Source organism: Leuciscus leuciscus (genome assembly GCF_965113295.1).
Source record: "Leuciscus leuciscus genome assembly, chromosome: 24".
NCBI classification, from domain to species: Eukaryota; Metazoa; Chordata; class Actinopteri; order Cypriniformes; family Leuciscidae; genus Leuciscus; species Leuciscus leuciscus.
The window spans coordinates 18,645,949-18,667,159 of record NC_138723.1 but is presented as its reverse complement, the minus strand read 5'-3'; the positions used below and the strand labels follow the sequence as shown (position 1 = coordinate 18,667,159).

At 38.2% G+C, this 21,211-nt stretch overlaps 2 protein-coding genes across 2 annotated transcripts in view; one reads left to right on the top strand and one right to left on the bottom strand.

The window, feature by feature from the left end:
* The window catches only part of cltca (clathrin, heavy chain a (Hc)), a 36,319-nt gene extending 18,411 nt beyond the window's left edge, over nt 1–17,908 (top strand). The window contains exons 7-31 of the mRNA XM_082157128.1: nt 1,499–1,696; nt 1,973–2,173; nt 3,665–3,817; nt 3,899–4,021; nt 4,191–4,328; nt 4,412–4,576; nt 4,683–4,863; nt 5,924–6,087; nt 8,836–8,961; nt 9,040–9,182; nt 9,967–10,201; nt 10,301–10,423; nt 11,146–11,291; nt 11,459–11,642; nt 11,769–11,961; nt 12,060–12,217; nt 12,852–13,124; nt 13,219–13,386; nt 13,642–13,791; nt 14,619–14,750; nt 14,843–14,953; nt 15,071–15,241; nt 15,326–15,547; nt 17,085–17,160; nt 17,253–17,908. Coding sequence (XP_082013254.1) covers nt 1,499–1,696; nt 1,973–2,173; nt 3,665–3,817; nt 3,899–4,021; nt 4,191–4,328; nt 4,412–4,576; nt 4,683–4,863; nt 5,924–6,087; nt 8,836–8,961; nt 9,040–9,182; nt 9,967–10,201; nt 10,301–10,423; nt 11,146–11,291; nt 11,459–11,642; nt 11,769–11,961; nt 12,060–12,217; nt 12,852–13,124; nt 13,219–13,386; nt 13,642–13,791; nt 14,619–14,750; nt 14,843–14,953; nt 15,071–15,241; nt 15,326–15,547; nt 17,085–17,160; nt 17,253–17,389 — 4,071 coding nt within the window. The 3' untranslated portion in view covers nt 17,390–17,908. The remainder of the gene's footprint in view (nt 1–1,498; nt 1,697–1,972; nt 2,174–3,664; nt 3,818–3,898; nt 4,022–4,190; nt 4,329–4,411; nt 4,577–4,682; nt 4,864–5,923; nt 6,088–8,835; nt 8,962–9,039; nt 9,183–9,966; nt 10,202–10,300; nt 10,424–11,145; nt 11,292–11,458; nt 11,643–11,768; nt 11,962–12,059; nt 12,218–12,851; nt 13,125–13,218; nt 13,387–13,641; nt 13,792–14,618; nt 14,751–14,842; nt 14,954–15,070; nt 15,242–15,325; nt 15,548–17,084; nt 17,161–17,252) is intronic.
* Nucleotides 17,909–18,854: 946 nt separating this feature from the next.
* On the bottom strand, nt 18,855–20,665 carry ptrh2 (peptidyl-tRNA hydrolase 2). Its single transcript, XM_082157231.1, has 2 exons — nt 20,572–20,665; nt 18,855–19,692 (listed from the first exon to the last, which is right to left on the bottom strand). Exon 2 carries the CDS (start codon nt 19,688–19,690, stop codon nt 19,160–19,162), a length of 531 nt encoding a protein of 176 aa, XP_082013357.1. The 5' UTR covers nt 19,691–19,692; nt 20,572–20,665; the 3' UTR covers nt 18,855–19,159.
* Nucleotides 20,666–21,211: the final 546 nt, after the last annotated feature.

Below are 21,211 nucleotides of genomic sequence, written 5' to 3'. Positions count from 1 at the left end.
AGAAATATTGCTGAACATTGTGCTTTAACTGGCAACTTTAACTTGTCTCTTGGCCAAATATCTACAGTAATAATACCAAACTTTATAAGCATCTCTCAAACGACCTTCTGGCTGGTCAGTAATTTTTTTATGTTTTATTAGTAGCACGTTTTATTCGAAATAAAGATAAGATGCTTGATCAAAGCAGTGACTTGGTTGAAAGAGGACTCCCTCCACATCTCACTGCACTCCTGCGTCTGATCATGTTACATACTCGAGACGAGCATTAGTATGCACCTTAGCTTCAGTGTGAGGAGGTCAGCTGATACGAGGTGTTATGTTTTCTCATTAAGGGTCATTGAAAGGGGATATTATACAACAGATCAGTTGTGCTCTGTGTGTGATGGCTTTTCCTGCTGCTTTTATGCAGGTGACATGAACATACTCAAGTTCGCGGTATTGCTGTGAGTGTGATTAACTGTCAAAAATCAGCTAGTTATAGAAACCTCGTGTAATTCAAAGTCTCAAAATATAAGAGTTGTTAATTAAATGCTTAGTTATATGAGGTTTGGGCACTGGGAATGTCCCTGAACTTCCAGTTTGTTCTTCCTTCCTGGTGCTGAATTACAGGCTCTGTTGAGCAAATTTAACAAATAAAGACATTTAAACAGAGACATTTTTATATTTGTATTATTATTATTATTATTATTATTAAGAAATTAAAAATTTATTTTAGCCTTTTGGCATAAACAAATAGATAAATAACATCAAATACAAATTATTAATTTAACAAATTATTAAATGATCTTTTATTAACAAACAGATAAATGACAGTATAATAATAGTAATAATAATAAAACTAATTCTCCTGTCTTTTCCTGGTCTGATTCTCTATAGCCCCTTTCACACGGCGCGTTGATCACGGGAAATTGCTGTAAAATTGCTAGAGTGCCTTCTGTGGAACGCAAACATGTCCTGGGATCGATGCCGGGATGGGGACCTAGTAACATTCTTTGTGATCTTTCGCGCTCTTTGTGAACAAAAGCCAGGACCAATGCCGTAAGGGTTGTGTCGCAGTGATGATGCGACTCTGTTGCTCTTAGAAGAAAGTGAAAAATTGTTCATCAACAAAAAAACACAAAAATGTCTGCAAACTGGAATGAACCAGAGACCTCAGGGAGCTCCTTACTATCCACGCTGAAGCTGAGACCGTTCGCCATCCTGACGTCATGTGTCTTTATGGGATCTTTACAGGATGTGTGTGAACGCACTCACAGATTCCAGAAAATCACTGGCAGTGTGAATGAACCAAAATCAAACGATCCCGTGACAAATCCCAGGACACATTATCCGTGTATTTTCCGGAATCTCTGTGTGAAAGGGGCTTATGTACCAGAAATGTGGTCTGAAAGATCAAATGTCTCACCTTACTGTACATCAGTGCGAATGAAAATAACTAATTGCGAATATAAATCACAAACTCTGTTACTTTATTGTGTGCATGTGTGTGTTTTCTTAGGTGTTGTCAGTGTGTGTTGAGGAGGAGAACATCATCCAGTACATCACCAATGTGCTGCAGAATCCAGACCTGGCTTTACGTATGGCGGTCCGGAATAATCTGGCGGGAGCAGAAGAGCTGTTCGGCCGCAAGTTTAACAACCTTTTTGCCGCAGGGAGCTACTCGGAGGCAGCTAAAGTGGCCGCTAACGCTCCAAAGGTGAGGAGAGCTGAATATTATTTAATAATTATAGCTTGATATTATAAATAACATAAAAAAAACAATGAATTTGTATTTATGTATTTATTACTAAATATATATTGTTGTTTATTATTATTATTATTATTATTATATAACAACTATGTAATAATTATATAAATATTATATAAAATAATATTCACTTGATTCAACAATTGTAATGGTTGGGCTCTAGTTTATGCATGTTTTTATCATATTTGCTTGCTGACCCACTTCTCTTCATCTTCTTTATCTCAGGGTATCCTGCGCACCCCTGACACCATCCGCCGGTTCCAGAGCGTCCCGGCCCAGCCTGGCCAGACGTCCCCGCTGCTGCAGTATTTCGGAATCCTGCTGGACCAGGGCCAGCTCAACAAGTTTGAGTCTCTGGAGCTGTGCAGACCTGTTCTTCAGCAGGGCCGCAAACAACTGCTGGAGAAATGGCTGAAGGAGGACAAGGTATGTGGAGGAGGTCGCAGGGGAGATGGGTTATCTCCACACACACCCACAAGAGCCACTTCCTCTGCACGCATGTGTTTGTGTGAGAGGCGCAGGGAACAGAGTGTGCTCTTCACATGTGTTTTTTTTTTCACAAATAGAAAGAATGCCTCCATATTTTTGTGACAAAGAAAGGGTCTGTGTGAAAACAGACTGTGTTGATTGTGAGAATGACTGTTTGTGTGTGAATGTGTGTGTGTTTGTCTGTTATCTAAGATGTTTGCTTTAGATGTGATGTCATGTGTTTGTTATGTGGGGCGAGGGGTGTTTGGGTTCTTTCCTTCTGAAGCACAGAAGAGGAAAGTCTTGGGATTTTTTTTCCAGCTTGTTTTTTACAATCCACACTCAAAATAACTAAAAATGTTCTTTCTCATAGTCTCAACAAGTAACATCTCTCGGTTTATTGATTGTACTGACGTGATTTGTTGTTCCACGATCATGATTTATTTGGAGAGTTGAGGACCATGATCCTTTGCTCATTCCTGAAATACATTTGAATGGAATAAATACACACAAAGAACACTATACCAAATAAAGATTTCCTTGCATTCAATGCAACCTTACAATTAAACATTATACACCACGGTTTAAAAATTTGGGGTCAGTTAGTTTTTGTTTTTTTTAAAGGAAGTTAATACATTTTATTCAGCAAGACCACTTTAAATTGACCTGAAGTGACATTAAAAGACTTTATAATGTTACAAATGATATATATTTGAAATGCTGTGCTTTTGAACTGCCCATTCATCAAGTGATACAAAAACTCTATCACAGTTTTCTGTAACTCTATCACAGTTTTCACAAAAATATTAAGCAACACAACTATTTTCAACACTGATAATAATAAAAAAATTGGCTGGAGCTGCAAATCAGCATATTAGACACTGAAGACTGGAGTGTAATGATGCTGAAAATTCAGCTTTGCATCACAGGAATAAATTACATTTTTAAATATATTAAAATAGTAATATACAGTACATATAATGTTTTTACTGTGTTTTTGAACATTAAAATCTTACCAACCCCAAATTCTTAAACAGTAGTGTATGCTAAACTATAACCAATATTTAATTTATTATATAGAGCACCTTTATTAATTTATGCATATTTCGCAGATTCACATTGTCATATAAACTAGCAATCATTAAATAGACTGATGTAAGTATGTTTAAAAACATAAAATATACATCATAGGTTCATTTAATTCAGACATAACTGAAAAAGGATTCACGTAAGGTTCTGTAAGGAAGTCAGTTGTTTTAGAAACGACTTTTGAATGATTTTGAATGAATGACTAAGTGAGTTGAACATGCTAAATAATGAGTTTTGTGTTATTCATAAAAAAGAATCGGTTCTTAAGAATCGAATGCATGTGATTTGAACACTGCACTCTAAAATTGTGCTTTTAATGTGTTTTTAACCTTTATTGTGAAATTGTGTTGTTCTCTTCAGCTTGAATGCTCAGAGGAGTTGGGTGACCTGGTGAAGTCTGTGGACCCCACTCTTGCTCTCAGTGTCTATCTGAGGGCCAACGTACCTAACAAAGTCATTCAGTGTTTCGCAGAAACCGGCCAGTTCCCCAAGATCGTCCTGTACGCCAAAAAGGTATGATGACCGATCAGATTTCAAGCTAAATTTGGGCTCAAATCAAACTGGTTTGAAAACATACTCATTTGGTGGTTACAGGTGGGCTACACTCCAGACTGGATCTTCCTGCTGAGGAATGTGATGCGGATCAGTCCGGATCAGGGTCTGCAGTTTGCTCAGATGCTTGTTCAGGATGAGGAACCGCTGGCTGACATCACACAGGTCAGGAACGAAGGAGGCTAGGAGATGAAAGTGAAGTGGGAGATTGAGAAGAAAGGAACGAAAGGAGTATTTGAAATGATTTAGAGAGAAACTGTGGCACCCCCCCTGTTTTTTATGACTCAATTTAATGAACTGACCCGTTCACTGACAAACTGCGTTTTTCTCCCAGATCGTTGATGTGTTTATGGAGTACAACCTGGTCCAGCAGTGCACGTCCTTCCTTTTGGATGCTCTGAAAAACAACCGCCCATCAGAAGGACCACTGCAGACCCGTCTGCTGGAGATGAACCTGATGCATGCACCACAGGTACACAATGCAGAAAAACATACTGAAAAGCTTCTTGACACACTTATTGTCAGACTCTTCTCAAGCAAAATGGTCTCTCGCAGGTTGCGGATGCCATCCTAGGAAACCAGATGTTCACGAACTACGATCGTGCCCATATTGCCCAGCTGTGTGAGAAGGCGGGGCTTCTGCAGAGAGCTTTGGAGCACTACACTGACCTGTACGACATCAAACGAGCTGTCGTACACACGCACCTGCTCAACCCGGAGGTACCCAACAAGTGTTGACTTCTCTTATCTTTTCATTCATGCCGAATTGAAGTATGACCGTGTTTTTAATCTGTCTCTCTTCATTTTGCTCTGTTAATGTCTGCAGTGGCTGGTGAACTACTTTGGCTCTCTGTCAGTGGAGGACTCCGTGGAGTGTCTGAGAGCCATGCTATCTGCTAACATCAGGCAGAACCTGCAGATCTGTGTCCAGGTGGCTTCCAAGTATCACGAGCAGCTGTCCACCCAGTCCCTCACGGAGCTTTTTGAGTCTTTCAAGAGTTTTGAGGGTAAGAACATCCTTTCATTCCTTCTGTTTTATTATCTGGTGTAACAGGAAAGTTCAACCACTTTGACTCAAGGGGTTTAACAGCTCCAAAAAGCGCATCCATCATAAAAGTAACAAAATACCTTCTCCTTCGTGACTTTAAAGCACTGCTACTATAGCAATGTACATTATTTGCCCATTGCGCTACTGTTACCACGACAGGTGTTGTGATAGGGCAGCATGTCAAGCTAAAAACTAATTTTGAAAGCAAGAACAAGACCTTTTGAGTCAATTCGTTTAAAATTTTGATTGCACAAATTGGTTGGTGAATGATATCTAAGAAATAATCCTTATCCAAGAATCAGAAACAACTGTAAGGTTCATAAAGTTCATTCAAAAGCAATAAGACTGAAAAAGAAGTGTTGGATAAACCCAACATTTTTCCTGCAAATATGTATCCCACCTAGAGTTTACATTGCCCGTGTAGTTTCATTTGATACATCTGGCTGGCCTAACACTTCTGTTGGCAGACACTGCCAGAAAATCACTCTTAAATGTCTTTGAACTTGTATCTAAACACTCGTGGTCACTCTGCTGGTTGGCTTTCATAGTGCAGACACAATTTGACTGGTATCTTGGCCGTGTAATGGCTCTGTTCTGTGTGTGGAGCAGCATGTAGCCTTCCGTTCTGGGCTAAGTAGGACAAAAGGTTTGGCAATCAGCAGGCAGCAGCACAGGGCCTGCGGCCACCCACAATCCCTCAGGCTTTTCACATGACAGCAAGAGTAAGAGTGCTTTTGACAAGAAGCTAGATTTTAATGGAAATGCAGTGCTCATGCAAATGTAGCGGTCTGATCAGTAATTTAAAGGGTTTGCGCACCCTGTCATCATTTACTCGCCCTCATGCCGTTCCAAACCCGTTTGACTTTTCCTCTGTGGAACATAAAATCATTTAAAAGCACAAAAAAGCACCATAAAAATATCACACAAAATCTGCACATACAAAATGTGTAGATCAAACCGCAACCAGAAGTCTGTCCAGTAAATGTCAAGCGTCATTTATTGTTCTGTGCTGGATGCAGGTCTGTTCTACTTCCTTGGCTCAATTGTGAACTTCAGCCAGGACCCAGAGGTGCATTTCAAATACATCCAGGCCGCATGCAAGACGGGCCAAATCAAAGAGGTGGAGCGGATCTGTCGGGAAAGCAACTGCTACGACCCTGAACGAGTCAAGAACTTTCTCAAGGTACTGCCAAGACTCTGTCAGTAAAACCCGTCTGAAACGATCCATTGCCGACCGCAAAAAGCACATTATATTCTCTAGTTTCTCCTCTGTTAAAACTCTTTCCATCTTTGCCCCTCATTACATTTCCTGTTTTGTTCTCTTCTACTGATCTGTCTTTTATCATTTACGTGCAGGCCATTTGCAATTTCAGATGCAAGTGGACAAAATGAACTTTTTTGTTTGTTTGTTTGTTTTTAAGAAAAAAGTGTTTGATCTGGCATTTTATGGTAAAGGAATTTGTGGGTTTAATGCTAGTTTTATTCTATTAACCGCATTTGTGGCATAAAGTCAATTACAACAGAATTAAAAAAATTGTGGTTACAGTAAGAGGCTATAATGCAAATAGTATTAATTTTCAAATCAAGCCACAAGATTTAAACCTTGATTAAATGAAGCTCTTTCAATAGCATTTGTGGAATGTGGATTATCACATAAAATTATTTCGATAACACTACATTAGTTAACATGAACTAACAATGAAAAATACTTCTTAAGCATTTATTAATCTTAATTTCTACATTTACTAGTACATTTTTAAAATCAAAATTGTATCTGTTAACATTAATGAACCGTGAACTAACATGAACAAACAATAAACAACTAATAAATGCTGTAAAAAATATATGGCTTATAATTAGTTTAACTAATTCATTAACTTGTGTTAGCAAATTAAACCTTATTGTAAACTGATACCATAATGGTAATTAATCATTTAATATTGTTAATTTTACTACATATATAGACAAGATTAGTAATAATTCAGTATAGTGAATGATTCAGTGAATTGCTTCAACAAAAATACAATATTTGTGCTTCTAAACCCTTCATAGTGCTGACCTGATTTACTTCCATTGGAAGCATTTTACTATTACTGTGAAAATAAAATAAATAACAAATATTGAATATTTAAAAATATAAGTTAAAATAAAAATGAATTACAAGGATGAGGTGAAATTATTCTGTGGTAATCAACATTATGCCACAAATGCTGGTGAAAAAGCTTAATTCATTTTGGATTTAGTTCATTGTTTTAATGGGGGGGGATCCAATACAGGTATTCTCTTTTCTTTAAAAAAGAATCCCCATTTAGATCAGGCAGCCATGTTCCTGTAGTTTTAGGGAGATGATCTCACTATTTAATCCTCATGGTGGCTGTTGTTATCTCCTGTGCTTTACCCTGTACTTTTTGGATGGTCAGGACTTGTATAAGGTAAATTCATCCTAAGACTCCTTTTACTTTTATTCCCCTTCTCTTTTCTTTTGTCATCCCTTCTTTTCTCCCAATGGTCAGTTGAAGGATTAATACTGGGATTGGTGTGTGCGATGCACATACAGGGAGGTTTCGTAAAGCATTGACTGCTGGGAACAACCCTCTCTCGGCCTGAACTTGACCCCTCCCCTGATGATCGTAGCGAGTGACCGGGCTGAGATTGAGCTTGTGGTTTTGTGGTAGTGTGTTGATGTGTGTTTGGCTGTGGTTGATTTGTGGTGACCGTGTTCTGCAGAAATGGAAGCCTTGGGTCTTTTTCAGAATCTATTCCACCAGAGTCAGACCATATAAAGTTGACCTCACAGTTGGACTCTGCCATGCCAGCTTCAGAGGGTGGGTCCGGACAGCCACGTTTTTGTGGAATGATTTTGAGACTTGCTTAAGTTTTAAAATGGTCTCGTTTAAGGCTTCACTGCAAACGTTCAGCCTCTGTAAATGTTTGTAGCTTCATGTTTGAAGGTTGTGGAGGTCAGTCTGTGGTGTTTCTGTGGAGTGAATTGTACAATCCCAGTTCATTAATCCTGTATGTGTTGTAAACTGCACTCTTGTGTGGCAGAAGAATTGTTACATGTTATAGCCAGCAGGGGGAGCAAAGCTGCCACATCAAAACCTGAGATGATTCAAGCCTTGTGTTCAGTTATAGACCTTCCTTTTTTACCACTAACCACTTAATTCTTCCAAAAAACATTTTTGGACTACTCGATTGCCCTCTAATCTTGTCTTGCCCTCTAAATGTTTTTATTACTTAAACATTAAATTTTTTATTATATCTTTCAATTGTAAATTATTTTGTAGGTTTGTATAGAGCTATGTTTTTATTAAATATATAACATTTTAAATTATGAATCAATTGATAGGTTTTTACAAAACTAGTTTTTTTATTGCTTGAATATTTTATTTATTTATTATTATTCATTACTCTGTAGGTTTTTATTGCTTTTAATATTTACCTTTTTTTTATTAATTACTTGGTAGGTTTTTGTTGAACTAATCATTTTCAGTAATTTTTGTATTTATTTTTATCAAATACAGTCAAATCTGTTTCATAAGCTTTGTCATCCATACATTTTGAAGTTTTGTAAAATTGAGTCTTAAGCCACGGTCACACTAGACTTTGAGCATGCGAGATTTCTTATGATGTCATGCTCTGCAGCGTCTTTTTTGTAAACGCGAATTCAACATATAACGATAAAATATCGTTTACATGCGTTTGAATGGAAGTCAATGGAACGAAAAGTGCAGTGTGACCGCCCCTTTATACTGAATAATTAATAGAAAGTTTTGCATTAAATTTCGTTCTATTGATTAAAAAGTCACTCTTAAACTTTAAAAACCGCCTGGAGTTATTTACAGATTTGACTGTATAACTGAACACATGCCTTTTGTCTGTCTGACATCTGATGTTATCTTATCGTTTCCCCATCGTGTTTGACTGACAGGAAGCTAAACTCACTGACCAGCTGCCTCTCATCATTGTGTGCGATCGTTTCGACTTTGTCCATGACCTCGTACTCTACCTGTACCGAAACAGCCTGCAGAAGTACATCGAAATCTACGTGCAGAAGGTGAGAAACCTTTAGTTACTCACAAAGCCTTTGTAGTCAAGCAATGATCAAAAATTAAATGATAATTTGTACATGTAGGTGAACCCAAGCCGTCTGCCTGTGGTGATTGGAGGGCTGCTCGATGTTGACTGCTCTGAAGATGTCATCAAGAACCTGATCCTGGTTGTGCGGGGCCAATTTTCCACCGATGAGCTGGTGGCAGAGGTTGAGAAGAGAAACCGGTATGAACAATATCGAACGTAAAGTTGTCAAAACAAAGCAATTGAAAGCATGATGCTAAGCTGTCTTGGATTCAGATCTATTCCAGGATGCTTCTGTTTATTTTTGGTGATGTTTAATCATTTGTTTGTGTACAGCATAAGAGTTTCCAGATGAAATTTTGATTGCACAAGTAAACACAGAAAACAAACAGCAGTAGCTGTTCTGATTGTTTAACAATGGCGCCTGCATTTGCAATATGGTGTTTGTAATCATTTTGTGAGGGGAAAAATGACTTAAACATTGGAAGTGGATGTCTGGGGGAGAAAAAAATGATATGATAGCTTAAAGGACAAGTTCGGTATTTTACACTTAAAGCCCTGTTTACAGATCGTATCTGATGAAATAGAACGGTTAAGATTAAAATTTGGACACATGCTCCTGTCCCGAGAATTTTAGGTTTATTTCGCTTTTGTGGACCTATTTTGCCAAACGCGTCACACCCGTGATTCTTCCGTTGAGAGCTTGAATAATAGACACTCCAGCCCAGTTGGTGGCGATAATGCACCTTTGCCAATTGCAAGCAAACCACGGGCATTTCATTGAATACACAGAAGAAGCAGAAGAAGAAGCGGCGGAGTAATACCGTAAAGGTATTTCGCGGAGCGAAATAAACCTAAAATTCTCGGGACAGCAGCATGTGTCCAAATTTTAATCTTAACCGTTCTATTTCATCAGATACGATCTGTAAACAGGGCTTTAAGTGTAAAATACCGAACTTGTCCTTTAAATGAGTTTCTTTTTCAGACTGAAGCTGCTGTTGCCATGGCTGGAGTCTCGTATCCACGAGGGTTGTGAGGAGCCAGCTACCCACAATGCCCTGGCCAAGATCTATATTGACAGCAACAACAACCCAGAACGCTTCCTGCGAGAGAACCCGTACTATGACAGCCGTGTGGTGGGGAAATACTGCGAGAAAAGAGACCCTCACTTGGCCTGTGTGGCCTATGAGAGAGGACAGTGCGACCAGGAGCTCATAAGCGTTAGTGATGCTCAACCATAAATAAGTTTTGAGCCTGTTTATTCCAAGTTTCGTTCAACCAAACAACATGAAATGTGTCTTTTATATTTTTCTACACAGGTCTGCAATGAGAACTCTCTGTTCAAGAGTTTGTCCCGGTACTTGGTGCGCCGCAGAGACCCGGAGCTCTGGGCCAGTGTGCTTCTGGAGACCAACCCCTTTAGGAGGCCTCTTATTGACCAGGTACACATATATATGTGTCGCACTCCTCTCTCACAATACATAAACATGGCTCATACAGGAACTGGAAGTGCATGATTGTTATGTTTTATTAATTTCACATTAATATTGGGTGAAATAGTCTATTTTAAATAGATCAAATTAATGTTATCAAAACTTTGCTGTATTGAATGCATTGTATAAATATCACCATTCAGCTCCACCATCTGGGATGAGTTTTTCCCCCCAATTAGTTTGTTCCAATGCATTCTGGGATTCCTAAATATAATTATGCTACCTTCTGTCTTTACTTTGGGAAGCGTAGTCAAATATATATTTTTTTAAATTAAGCAGCACAACTGTTTTCAACATTATTTCTGAAAGGATCATTAGACACTGAAGACTGGAGTAATGATGATGAAGATTCAGCTTAGCCATCACAGGAATAAATTACATTTTAAAATGTATTCAAATACAAAAGTTAGTTTAGATCGTTATATTTCACAATATTACCATTTTTACTGTATTGTTGATCAAATAAATGCAACCTTGGTGAACATAAGACTTTCAAAAACATTTAAAACATACATTACCGACCACAAAATAAGTGTAGATAATGTTTTAGATGTGTTTTATACTCTGCACTTGTCTTTAAAACTCAAATTATAAGCAATAAATCTCTGATTCTGTTTTGACCTTCTGGTTTTGGAATGTGCTGGTGTTCAAGTTGTTATTTGTGTCTTTAGGTGGTGCAGACAGCCCTGTCAGAGACTCAGGACCCAGAGGAAGTGTCGGTCACAGTGAAGGCCTTCATGACTGCTGACCTGCCCAATGAACTCATTGAGCTGCTGGAAAAGATCGTCCTGGACAACTCGGTCTTCAGTGAACACAGGTGCATAAGCCCAAAAATATTCCGACACATAAACAGCTGGGCTTTTTAGTGTATTTTCTGTCTTTTACAGACATTAAATTCCTTGCCCAAACAGTCTTGCGCAACTTTTTAATGCAAATGAATATTAAATCCTTATCTCATTTAAATAATCCTCATCTCTTTCCTAGAAACCTGCAGAACCTGCTCATCCTAACAGCCATCAAAGCGGACCGCACCCGCGTCATGGAATACATCAACCGCCTGGACAATTATGACGCCCCAGACATTGCTAACATTGCCATCAGCAGCGAGTTGTTTGAGGAGGCCTTTGCTATCTTTAAGAAGTTTGATGTCAACACCTCTGCAGTGCAGGTATATGGTCGAGCCATAATCAGTAAATCTCTCAGCAGCTCTCGTCCTTCACTTTCAAGTAGGCTTGCTAATGTGATTTATTGAATGGCAGATAAGTAAAGAGCTGATGTTTCCTGTCCTCCTCAGGTTCTGATTGAGCACATCAGTAATCTGGACCGGGCGTACGAGTTTGCAGAGCGCTGTAATGAACCTGCGGTGTGGAGTCAGCTGGCTAAGGCGCAGCTGCAAAAGGGTCTCGTCAAAGAGTCCATTGACTCCTACATCAAGGCTGATGACCCCTCGGCTTACATGGAGGTTGTTCAGGCTGCTGACCAGAGTGGTATGGCCCACTTCAGTTCTAGTCCTAGATAATAAATCATTTTACTTATGGACTTTTTCCCTTTGATTCTATATTCACATCGATTTTTCCTGGCTAAGGTAACTGGGAGGACCTGGTGAAGTTTTTGCAGATGGCCAGAAAGAAGGCCAGAGAGTCATACGTGGAGACAGAGCTGATCTTCGCACTGGCCAAAACCAACCGTCTTGCTGAACTGGAGGAGTTTATAAATGGACCCAATAATGCACACATCCAGCAGGTAATGCACGATTGCTTTTTATGAATTGCTTGTTAATTTAATGTGTAATTACAGTGTTATTACATATATTACTATTATTGGTTACACTTTATCTTAAGGTGCCCTTGTTACAGTGTAATTACACAAATAAGCACTGTGGAATATTAATTAACAACATTTACTTACTATATAATAAGGGTTAGGTTTATGGTTGGTGCTTGTTACACATCTTACATGTACAGTAAATTATGCATGATTACAAGGACACTAAAATAAAGTGTTACCGTGTTATTTATATACTTTTATAGTATTTATTAATCATTTGAATTAGCTTTTATTTTTCTAATTTTGTTACAAAATGAATTTTTATATATATATATATATATATATATATAGTTCTATTGAATGTTCTATTTAGCTTTAATTTATTTTTATTTCAGATTTTGTCATTTTAGTACGTCAACTTTAACTTGTTAGTTGCCAGGGTAGCATTTCTAATTTGCAAGTTTTTCAATAGTTTTTCGAAAATTTCATTTTATTTAACGATTACACTGGTTATTAAGAGAGATGATTGACAGAGCTTGTCTATATATTTTTTAGCTAAGACAAACAAAGCATCACATTTGAAGTTCATTTGTTTTATTATCGCTCACAGGTTGGAGATCGCTGCTATGACGAGAAGATGTACGAGGCGGCCAAACTCTTGTACAACAATGTCTCCAATTTCGGCCGCTTGGCTTCTACTCTGGTCCACTTGGGCGAGTATCAGGCCGCCGTGGACGGTGCCCGTAAGGCTAACAGCACTCGCACTTGGAAGGAGGTGTGCTTTGCTTGTGTGGATGGAAAGGAGTTCAGATTGGCTCAGATGTGTGGCCTTCACATCGTGGTCCATGCCGATGAGCTAGAAGAGCTCATCAACTATTACCAGGCAAGTTTTGATCCTAAATAAAAATAATAAAAAAATTCTGTAACTAACAGAGCTGATCAAATTTAATTATATTGTTTTCAAATGCTCTCTGTAGGACCGTGGCTACTTCGAGGAGCTGATCACCATGCTGGAGGCGGCGCTAGGGTTGGAGCGTGCTCACATGGGCATGTTCACAGAGCTGGCCATCCTCTACTCTAAATTCAAACCTCAGAAGATGAGGGAGCATCTGGAACTCTTCTGGTCCAGAGTCAACATCCCCAAGGTACACAGCAGTTCTAACGATGATTGTTATTGCAGATGTTGGTTTGTAACACTCCTCTTTTTTTTGTTTTAAGAGTCGCTCACTCAGTTCTGTTAAACAGCAGGAGTTAATTGATTTCTTCTCCCATTATCCCCCTCCAGCTATAATTGAATTCAGTGTGTAATCTGATATTCTCTTGTGCTTTTGGTGTCATCATCTGCAATGCACAGATGTTACTAAGTCTGTCTCCTTCACTTTGACATCTTTCTCTTTCAGGTCCTGAGGGCCGCAGAGCAGGCTCACCTGTGGGCGGAGCTTGTTTTCCTCTATGACAAGTATGAAGAGTTTGACAACGCCATCATCACCATGATGAGCCATCCCACAGATGCCTGGAAAGAGGGACAGTTTAAGGACATCATCACCAAGGTAAAGTTCAACTGCTTTCATAAATAGATAAATTCAATTAACTTCTTTTGAGTTCAAACTCAGTTGACTTTCTCAGTAATGTTAAAACTAAAACAATTTTAATAGGTATAGATTTAGTAGTTAACTGAAATAAAGCTGAAAGAAAAGAAGAAATATAAACATGAGTTAATACATTTTTAATGGTGTAGTGGGGAAACATTTTTTTATACACTAGTGCTATTGCATTGAATAAATTACCAGCATCAATAAAGGGTGTAAGATTTGGTACAGTTTGTAAACTTGTCAAATTTCAATTCAAGTCAAATATCTAATTTGTTAACATTTACATGTAGTAAATTATCTAATTATTATTAATTATAATTAATATGACATAAAATACAATTTTATTAAAAATTGTCAATTTGAAAAGTGATTTAATTACATTTACATATAGTAAATAATATTTGTGTATTTTTTATTAAATGATTCTAATTATTAGTATAACATTAAATAAACTGAAGACATCAGTTATGAATGTATTGACTTAAAAAAAATATGAATGAACATTCATTAAACTTAATATTCATTAAGCATTAAAATTAGAAATGTTGCCTTGGCAGCTAATTGAAATAAAGCAAATGATATTTTTGAACTACTAAAATGATTACAACTAAAATAAAAATGAATTAAAGCTAAATAAATTAGAAAAACAAAAGCACAAACTTACAAAAAATGTTAAGTTAAAATAAAAGCTAATTAATAAATACTATGCTAGTATATAAAGAATACTATAATAATAACACCAGGAAATGAATTAAATAAGTGACTGTGTTTCTTGTGTTGTTTAGGTGGCCAACGTGGAACTGTACTACAAAGCAATCCAGTTTTATCTGGAGTTCAGGCCCTTGTTACTGAACGACCTGCTCATAGTTCTTTCCCCAAGACTGGATCACTCACGAGCCGTCAACTTCTTCAGCAAGGTAAAGCGAGCAAGCACAAGGCCAGCTTATCCAACTTAAGCAACTTCCCCCTATTTAAGATCAGGTAAAACGAGAGTTTTTCATTCCTCCAGGTTAAGCAGCTTCCTCTCGTTAAGCCTTACCTGCGATCAGTACAAAACCACAACAACAAGTCTGTCAATGAAGCACTTAACAACCTCTTCATCTCAGAGGAAGACTATCAGGTACAAACAACACTTTAAAGCATTTTTCTGAAAAAAAAAACATTGAACAGTTATAGTAGCTTATTGCAGTAGCTCTTGTCCACCACCTCATCTGCTGTTGAACTATCCCGTCCGCAGGCGCTCAGGACATCTATAGATGCATACGATAACTTCGACAACATCTCGCTGGCCCAGCGTCTGGAGAAGCACGAGCTGATTGAGTTCAGGAGAATCGCTGCTTACCTCTTCAAAGGCAACAACAGATGGAAGCAGAGCGTGGAGCTGTGCAAGAAAGACAAACTCTACAAGGTGAGCTGGACAACAGGGTTGTTATCTCAGTTATGCTGTTTGTAAATGTGTTGCTGATCTGATCTGATGTGTTGTTTTACCCAGGATGCCATGCAGTATGCATCCGAGTCGAAGGACACAGAGCTGGCCGAGGAGCTTCTGCAGTGGTTCCTTCAGGAGGATAAGAAGGAGTGTTTCGCCGCCTGCCTCTTTACCTGCTACGACCTGCTCAGGCCTGACGTGGTGCTGGAGACGGCGTGGAGGCACAACATCATGGACTTTTCCATGCCTTACTTCATCCAGGTGATGAGGGAATACCTCAGCAAGGTAAGGACGGGCTTCTACTCTAAAATAGGGTATAAATGTGTGGAGGACTACAAGTGCCCTAACTAAAATGATCAATTATTGTAAATAAACTTGACTAACATTTTAAACACAAACCATTTTAAATATCTATTTTTCACTTTGAATGTGATTTATTAACATTTACATACTTTCTATTAGTATAATTATTAGAATAGCATAAAATGAACACATCAATTATCAGTATATTATTTGAAGGTCCCATATTGTACACCTTTCTGGAGTTTTATTTTAGGTTTTGATCTCCTTAAGAATATTGGTGGTATAAGTACCAAAAACCTTCTCAAAATATTTTTACTGCTCCTTTCTCAGGAGCTCTGCTAAGAACAGGTTGATTTTGGCCTGTCTAATTAATATTCATGAGCCTCTCTTCTGATTGGCCTGTTGTTTTCTGAGTGATGCACGGCCAGGCCAACCACAGGTAACTAGGTTCATGTATGCTGTAGCCTGCTGTGGCTTGGTGATGCTCACAAGTACACTGAACGTTAGTTTCTAACGCAAAACAAAAGACAGAGACTGAGTGAACTCGATCTCACCGTCTTTAACTCAATAAAAACAACAGACACCAACTGTAACTTAGGAAAACAAACAATGTATTTTGTCTTGTTTCCAACAGATATTCTATCAAAGCTTGTGGCAACCATAGACTGTAAAAAAAAAAACACGTCAGCATCAACTTAGCAACTTGTTAGTGTTGCATATCCGTTTACAAACTATAATTTCAGATTATGCTGGCTCCATATTGAATAAAGTTTATTTACGGGTTGCGAATTTGAGGTCAGACTCATCAATGTAGGGACTGCAGCATCTTTGAGTAACGTTAGCTTTTTTGAAAAACCGGCATTGAACTGGGTCTGATTGACGAAGCAGTCACTTGCGAAATGTGCAGAACAGACGGTTAAGGTCGAACTAAATTACTGTGGTATTTCCGAACATTAGCCACTGGTCTCTTATATTAATGTTGTTCGGAAGCTTGTGCTATGATGTAGTTTCCTGACATCCATCGACTGAACAGCATTTTCTCGACTTGGTAGTTTCATAGCCCCTAGACCTCTGTTATCATGAAAAAAGCCAGGAAATTTCACTTTTGACAATATGGGACCTTTTAAAAATGTTTAATTTGTTTAAATTGTTAGTCAAATTTTTTTTTAATCTATTTGTCACTTTCAAATGTAATTTATTAACATTTAAATACTTTATATTAGTATAACATAAAATAAAGACATCACATCACTATATTAATTTAAAAATAAAAATGTGAGTAAATTTGACTAACTTTTTAAATCTCCATTTGTCATTTTGAAAAGATTTAAGTTACATATAGTAACCTATAATATTATAAATATTAAATAAGTATAATTGTTATTAATTATAACTATATTAGTAAATTATATATTTTTGAGTGACTGTATTAATCGGTCTTATTATTTAAGAGTTATTCCTAGTCCTCAACAGAAATGAACACATACAGACTGAAGACTTATTTCTCTCATGTTCTTAGGTGGACAAGCTGGAGACCTGCGAGTCTTTGAGGAAAGAGGAGGAGCAGGCGACGGAAACTCAACCCATTGTTTATGGTAAAACAATGAAAGCACATATGCAATGGAAACTATTTCTATTGTTAAAAATTCATTTTTAATACATTTTCTCACTATCTCCCATTCTTCAGGCACACCTCAGCTCATGCTGACAGCAGGCCCCAGTGTGGCCGTCCCCCCGCAGCAGGCTTACGGCTACGGGTACACAGCAGCGCCCGGCTACCCACAGGCTCCTCAGGCCCAGCCAGGTTTCGGTTACGGCATGTAAGGACCTCCCTGTTTCCCGCTCGTCCCTCTTCCTGCTGCCGCTTGGTTCGGTCCAGCAATCCCCGTGGATCTCTCTCCCTCAGTCCTCCACCGGTCCGACTCTTACTTTGTGCTCACAACGGGGGATTTGAGCAAATGTTATTCTTTTACTTTACCTTTTTTAAAATGATCGTTTTTTTTGTTTATCGTGTTTTCTTTATACCATCATGAAGGACTTTATTTCTATATTGTCAAAGATTTCATTGAGAATTTTTTTTTTTTCACATTCCAAATATCTACTAGATTTAATTTCCTGTCAATTTTATCTGTCAATGTAAAGGGGAAATGGTGTCTACAATGAGGAGACTTGTGGGAGAAGCAAGTCAGTTTAATTAAAATAAGACAGAAAATCTGATTTGCACTCCGTAGTCAGAGGAAAAACAACTAATGTATCATTTTGATGTGTGTGAGCAGCTTGTTCAGTCTGTCTGCATTTAACTTGTATATTCCAGGAAAGAAAATAAAATCGAGGAAAATGTGACTACCGCCTCCACAAACAAACACTACTCAACACCAGTAATTAAATGCAGGTGTGTAGCTCTCGATAAATATATATATAAAAAAAAAAAGGTTGTTTTAAATGCGTGAAGACACACTCATACGGCATCTTCAAACTTTTTCTCTGACCTATGCAGGTTCACCAGTACCTTTGTTTTCCATATGAAAAACAAACTTTTGTTGTGCAGTATCGTGCTCATTGTGTGGGACCATCTGTTTGAGAAGGGGTAATGATTAAAATATATATAAATATATATGCGGCTCTTCACACCTGTGTGTATTTTACTAACCTTACCTCTCTGTGCTGCAGCGTGTGTGTGCGTATGTGTGTATGCTATTGTTGTGATGTTTAGGTCACTGTAAGGCAGCGAAGTGAGACTAGAAAGCCAGTTTATCCTGCCAGTTGTTCCGAAATTCAATTTACCCTTTATTTGTACAGAAGAGAAATCAGAAATGGTAATTTGGTTTAAGAAAGATTTAAACTCCCTGTGTGTCCTGTACTCAGTTTTCACTGAGTTGAAATGAATCGTACATATACACGTAAATTGTAGAGATCTGATTGTGCACAGAGAATGAGATTCCCCCCTTCCCTCCTTCTTCCCCTCCAGATTACCATATAAATAAAGGCTTCTTGTTCAAGAAAAATATGGTCTAACCACAGTTTCATGTGCCATGTATTTTTTTTTTTGTAATTCCTCCCCCTTCATACTCACTGGACAGTTTGATTCAGACATGCATAACATAAAGATTTTAAAGTGGGAATTCATGGCTAGATCACACATGTAAATAAAAAAATGTTAATACTCGCGTCTGATTTAATAAGCAGCCAGTTTGTCAAAAATCCAGTGTTTTAAATCTAAATCCTCGCAGATCATATTAGCATTGTGCAACTGAAAAAGGAACAGGAGCAGGTCATTTATGCACCAAAGTTTAACAAACAAAAGTCCTTTATTCCATTGGGTATGAGGGGGGGTGATTAATATGATAAAAATGAGATTCCCAAATAACTAATTTTCTGTACATAAACTTATGACAAAACAAATGTACTCGTATGTTCAATGATGGAATGGGTGAACTGTTTACTTAAAATAAATGGTTAAACCTATAAATCAATGTGTCATTTTAACCCTTTTAATTCAAGTTCTCCACTCGTTCTGATCGTATAAAAACTATAACGTCAAAGAACTGGTCAAAACTGTACCAGTTTTGTCCCATCTTATTTGAATAGTGTTATTCAGTATAGTTTCAAGTGTCCTGTCACTTTGTCAACAAGATCAGCCGGTCCAGGTCCCACGCCAAGAACCGTCCGAGACCCTGGTGCAATTTGGGTTCTTCCAGCATCTTGGATTAAACTGACGGGAAGTCCGACCTCTTTGGCGTGGGTCAGAAGCTCCAGCAGACAGTCCTCGTCTGGAGCCTTGACCACCACTTTGGGCTGGCCGCAGTACTCCCACTGCTTCAGGAGCTCTGGGTTCCTGCGCTGGACCTGCTTGTAGGCGGACACAGCAGCGTGAGAGCACTGTGCCGCCGCTTTACCTTTGCCCATCTTCAGATCAGTCCGGACCACCAGGATCATTTTGAACTCTCCGCTCTCGCCCATCACACTGGCCTCGCTGCCAGCACCGGCGCTGTTTCCTAAAGCCGCCATCATGCTGCGGGACGATCTGCCAAAACGCCCACTGAGGTGCCATCCGAGGCCGAGCCCACAGCCCACACCTGCCAGTATGCCCAGAGCGACAGGCCCATACAGAGAATCCATCATCATACCTGATGAAATACAAAGTGATTAGCAGTGTTGGGTAAAAGTCAGTGTAATTAAATTACTGTACTGATTACTCTCTCATAAAAGTATGAATGCATTACTTATTACTTTCTAAATCCCATATCAACCTTGACCAGTTGAACAAGGATAGACAGGAAACTGCTAAACCCTTACATAAAATGATCATGGAAACCATAGGGTTAATGTTGCTAGATTAACCAATGGCATATAAAATGACAGAAAGATTCTGAAAACACTGTATGGATGAAAACAATTATTCATCTATTATATTTGTCTTCATATTAGTAGCTAAAACTGTTACTAAATTTTTTTTTACTATTGTAAGGGAATGTTATAAGACGCACAGAATCAAATAATTCATGGCTGGATCACATGTAAATAATCCTAAATATACTAATAGTCACATCTGACGTAATAAGAAGCCAGTATGACATGAGTCGATCATATTAGCATTGAGGTGCAATTGAAAGTACAAAGAGCATATAAAATGAAACTGTATGAGAAAGATTCTGAAACCAGTGTATGGAGGAATTTTTTTAAACGTTTTTTTTAGTAACAATAACTGTTACTGTGGTATTTTAGAGGAAACTACGGTATTGATAGTCATTTTGGTAAAAAATGTGTTATAACACCCACTGAATCAAATGAACATTAGTATTTGTGTAACTAATATTCAATAAAACAAATCCCTGTGCACATGTAAATGTCTCTTATGCCATTCGTCCATGGACACTCATGCTGGCAATCAATCTAGTCGGCTTGAATCTAGTATCTAAAACGTGTTCAGATTAAGATTAAACTAACAAGTGCTGGTGAGCCTATTCAGAATAAATGTATTTAAGACCACTTGAAATCGGACTCACCATCAATCAAAATGATTCAGCAACCTGAAGTTTCCAGCTAACTCCTCGGGCCGCTTCTTTCAAGCCGACGCTTATTGATGACGTCACGCGTTGGAGTTTAAAGAAACCGCGGAAAGGTTTCCAGTCAGGTTTGTATAATGTGTATTTTATCCTTATTAATGAATATTGTAATGCGGGCACCTTAATTTCACACATCCTTTTCAGGGACCTTTGATTTTAAAACGGAAATATTCCGCCATCATTACACTGACTAGGCTGTCTTGATGCCTATTTATGCTCATGCCATTTGACATTGTAAGAGTGATTATGTCACAAAATCTAGGAACCTGCTTACCTAGACAGCATTTTTTGAGCATCATGGGTTTGCTATATAGGCCATTTAAAGGCAGGAGGATGCTGTAAAAGCTGCCTATCTACCGTACTCCCACAATTAGGTCCCAATCTCTCATCCGGGTACTTTCAATTCTTTACTCTTTTGAACCCCAGAGGCCCAACCTAATTTAAGACAGTGTAAAGAAGCTTTGAAATCAGACACTGTTTTTTTGGCCTAGCCTCTCATGGTTTTGCACCCTTAGTGTAGCATTGGGAGAGCAGGTGTGCTCAGGATTGTGTAAGACATTATGGACAAAATATTCTTGAT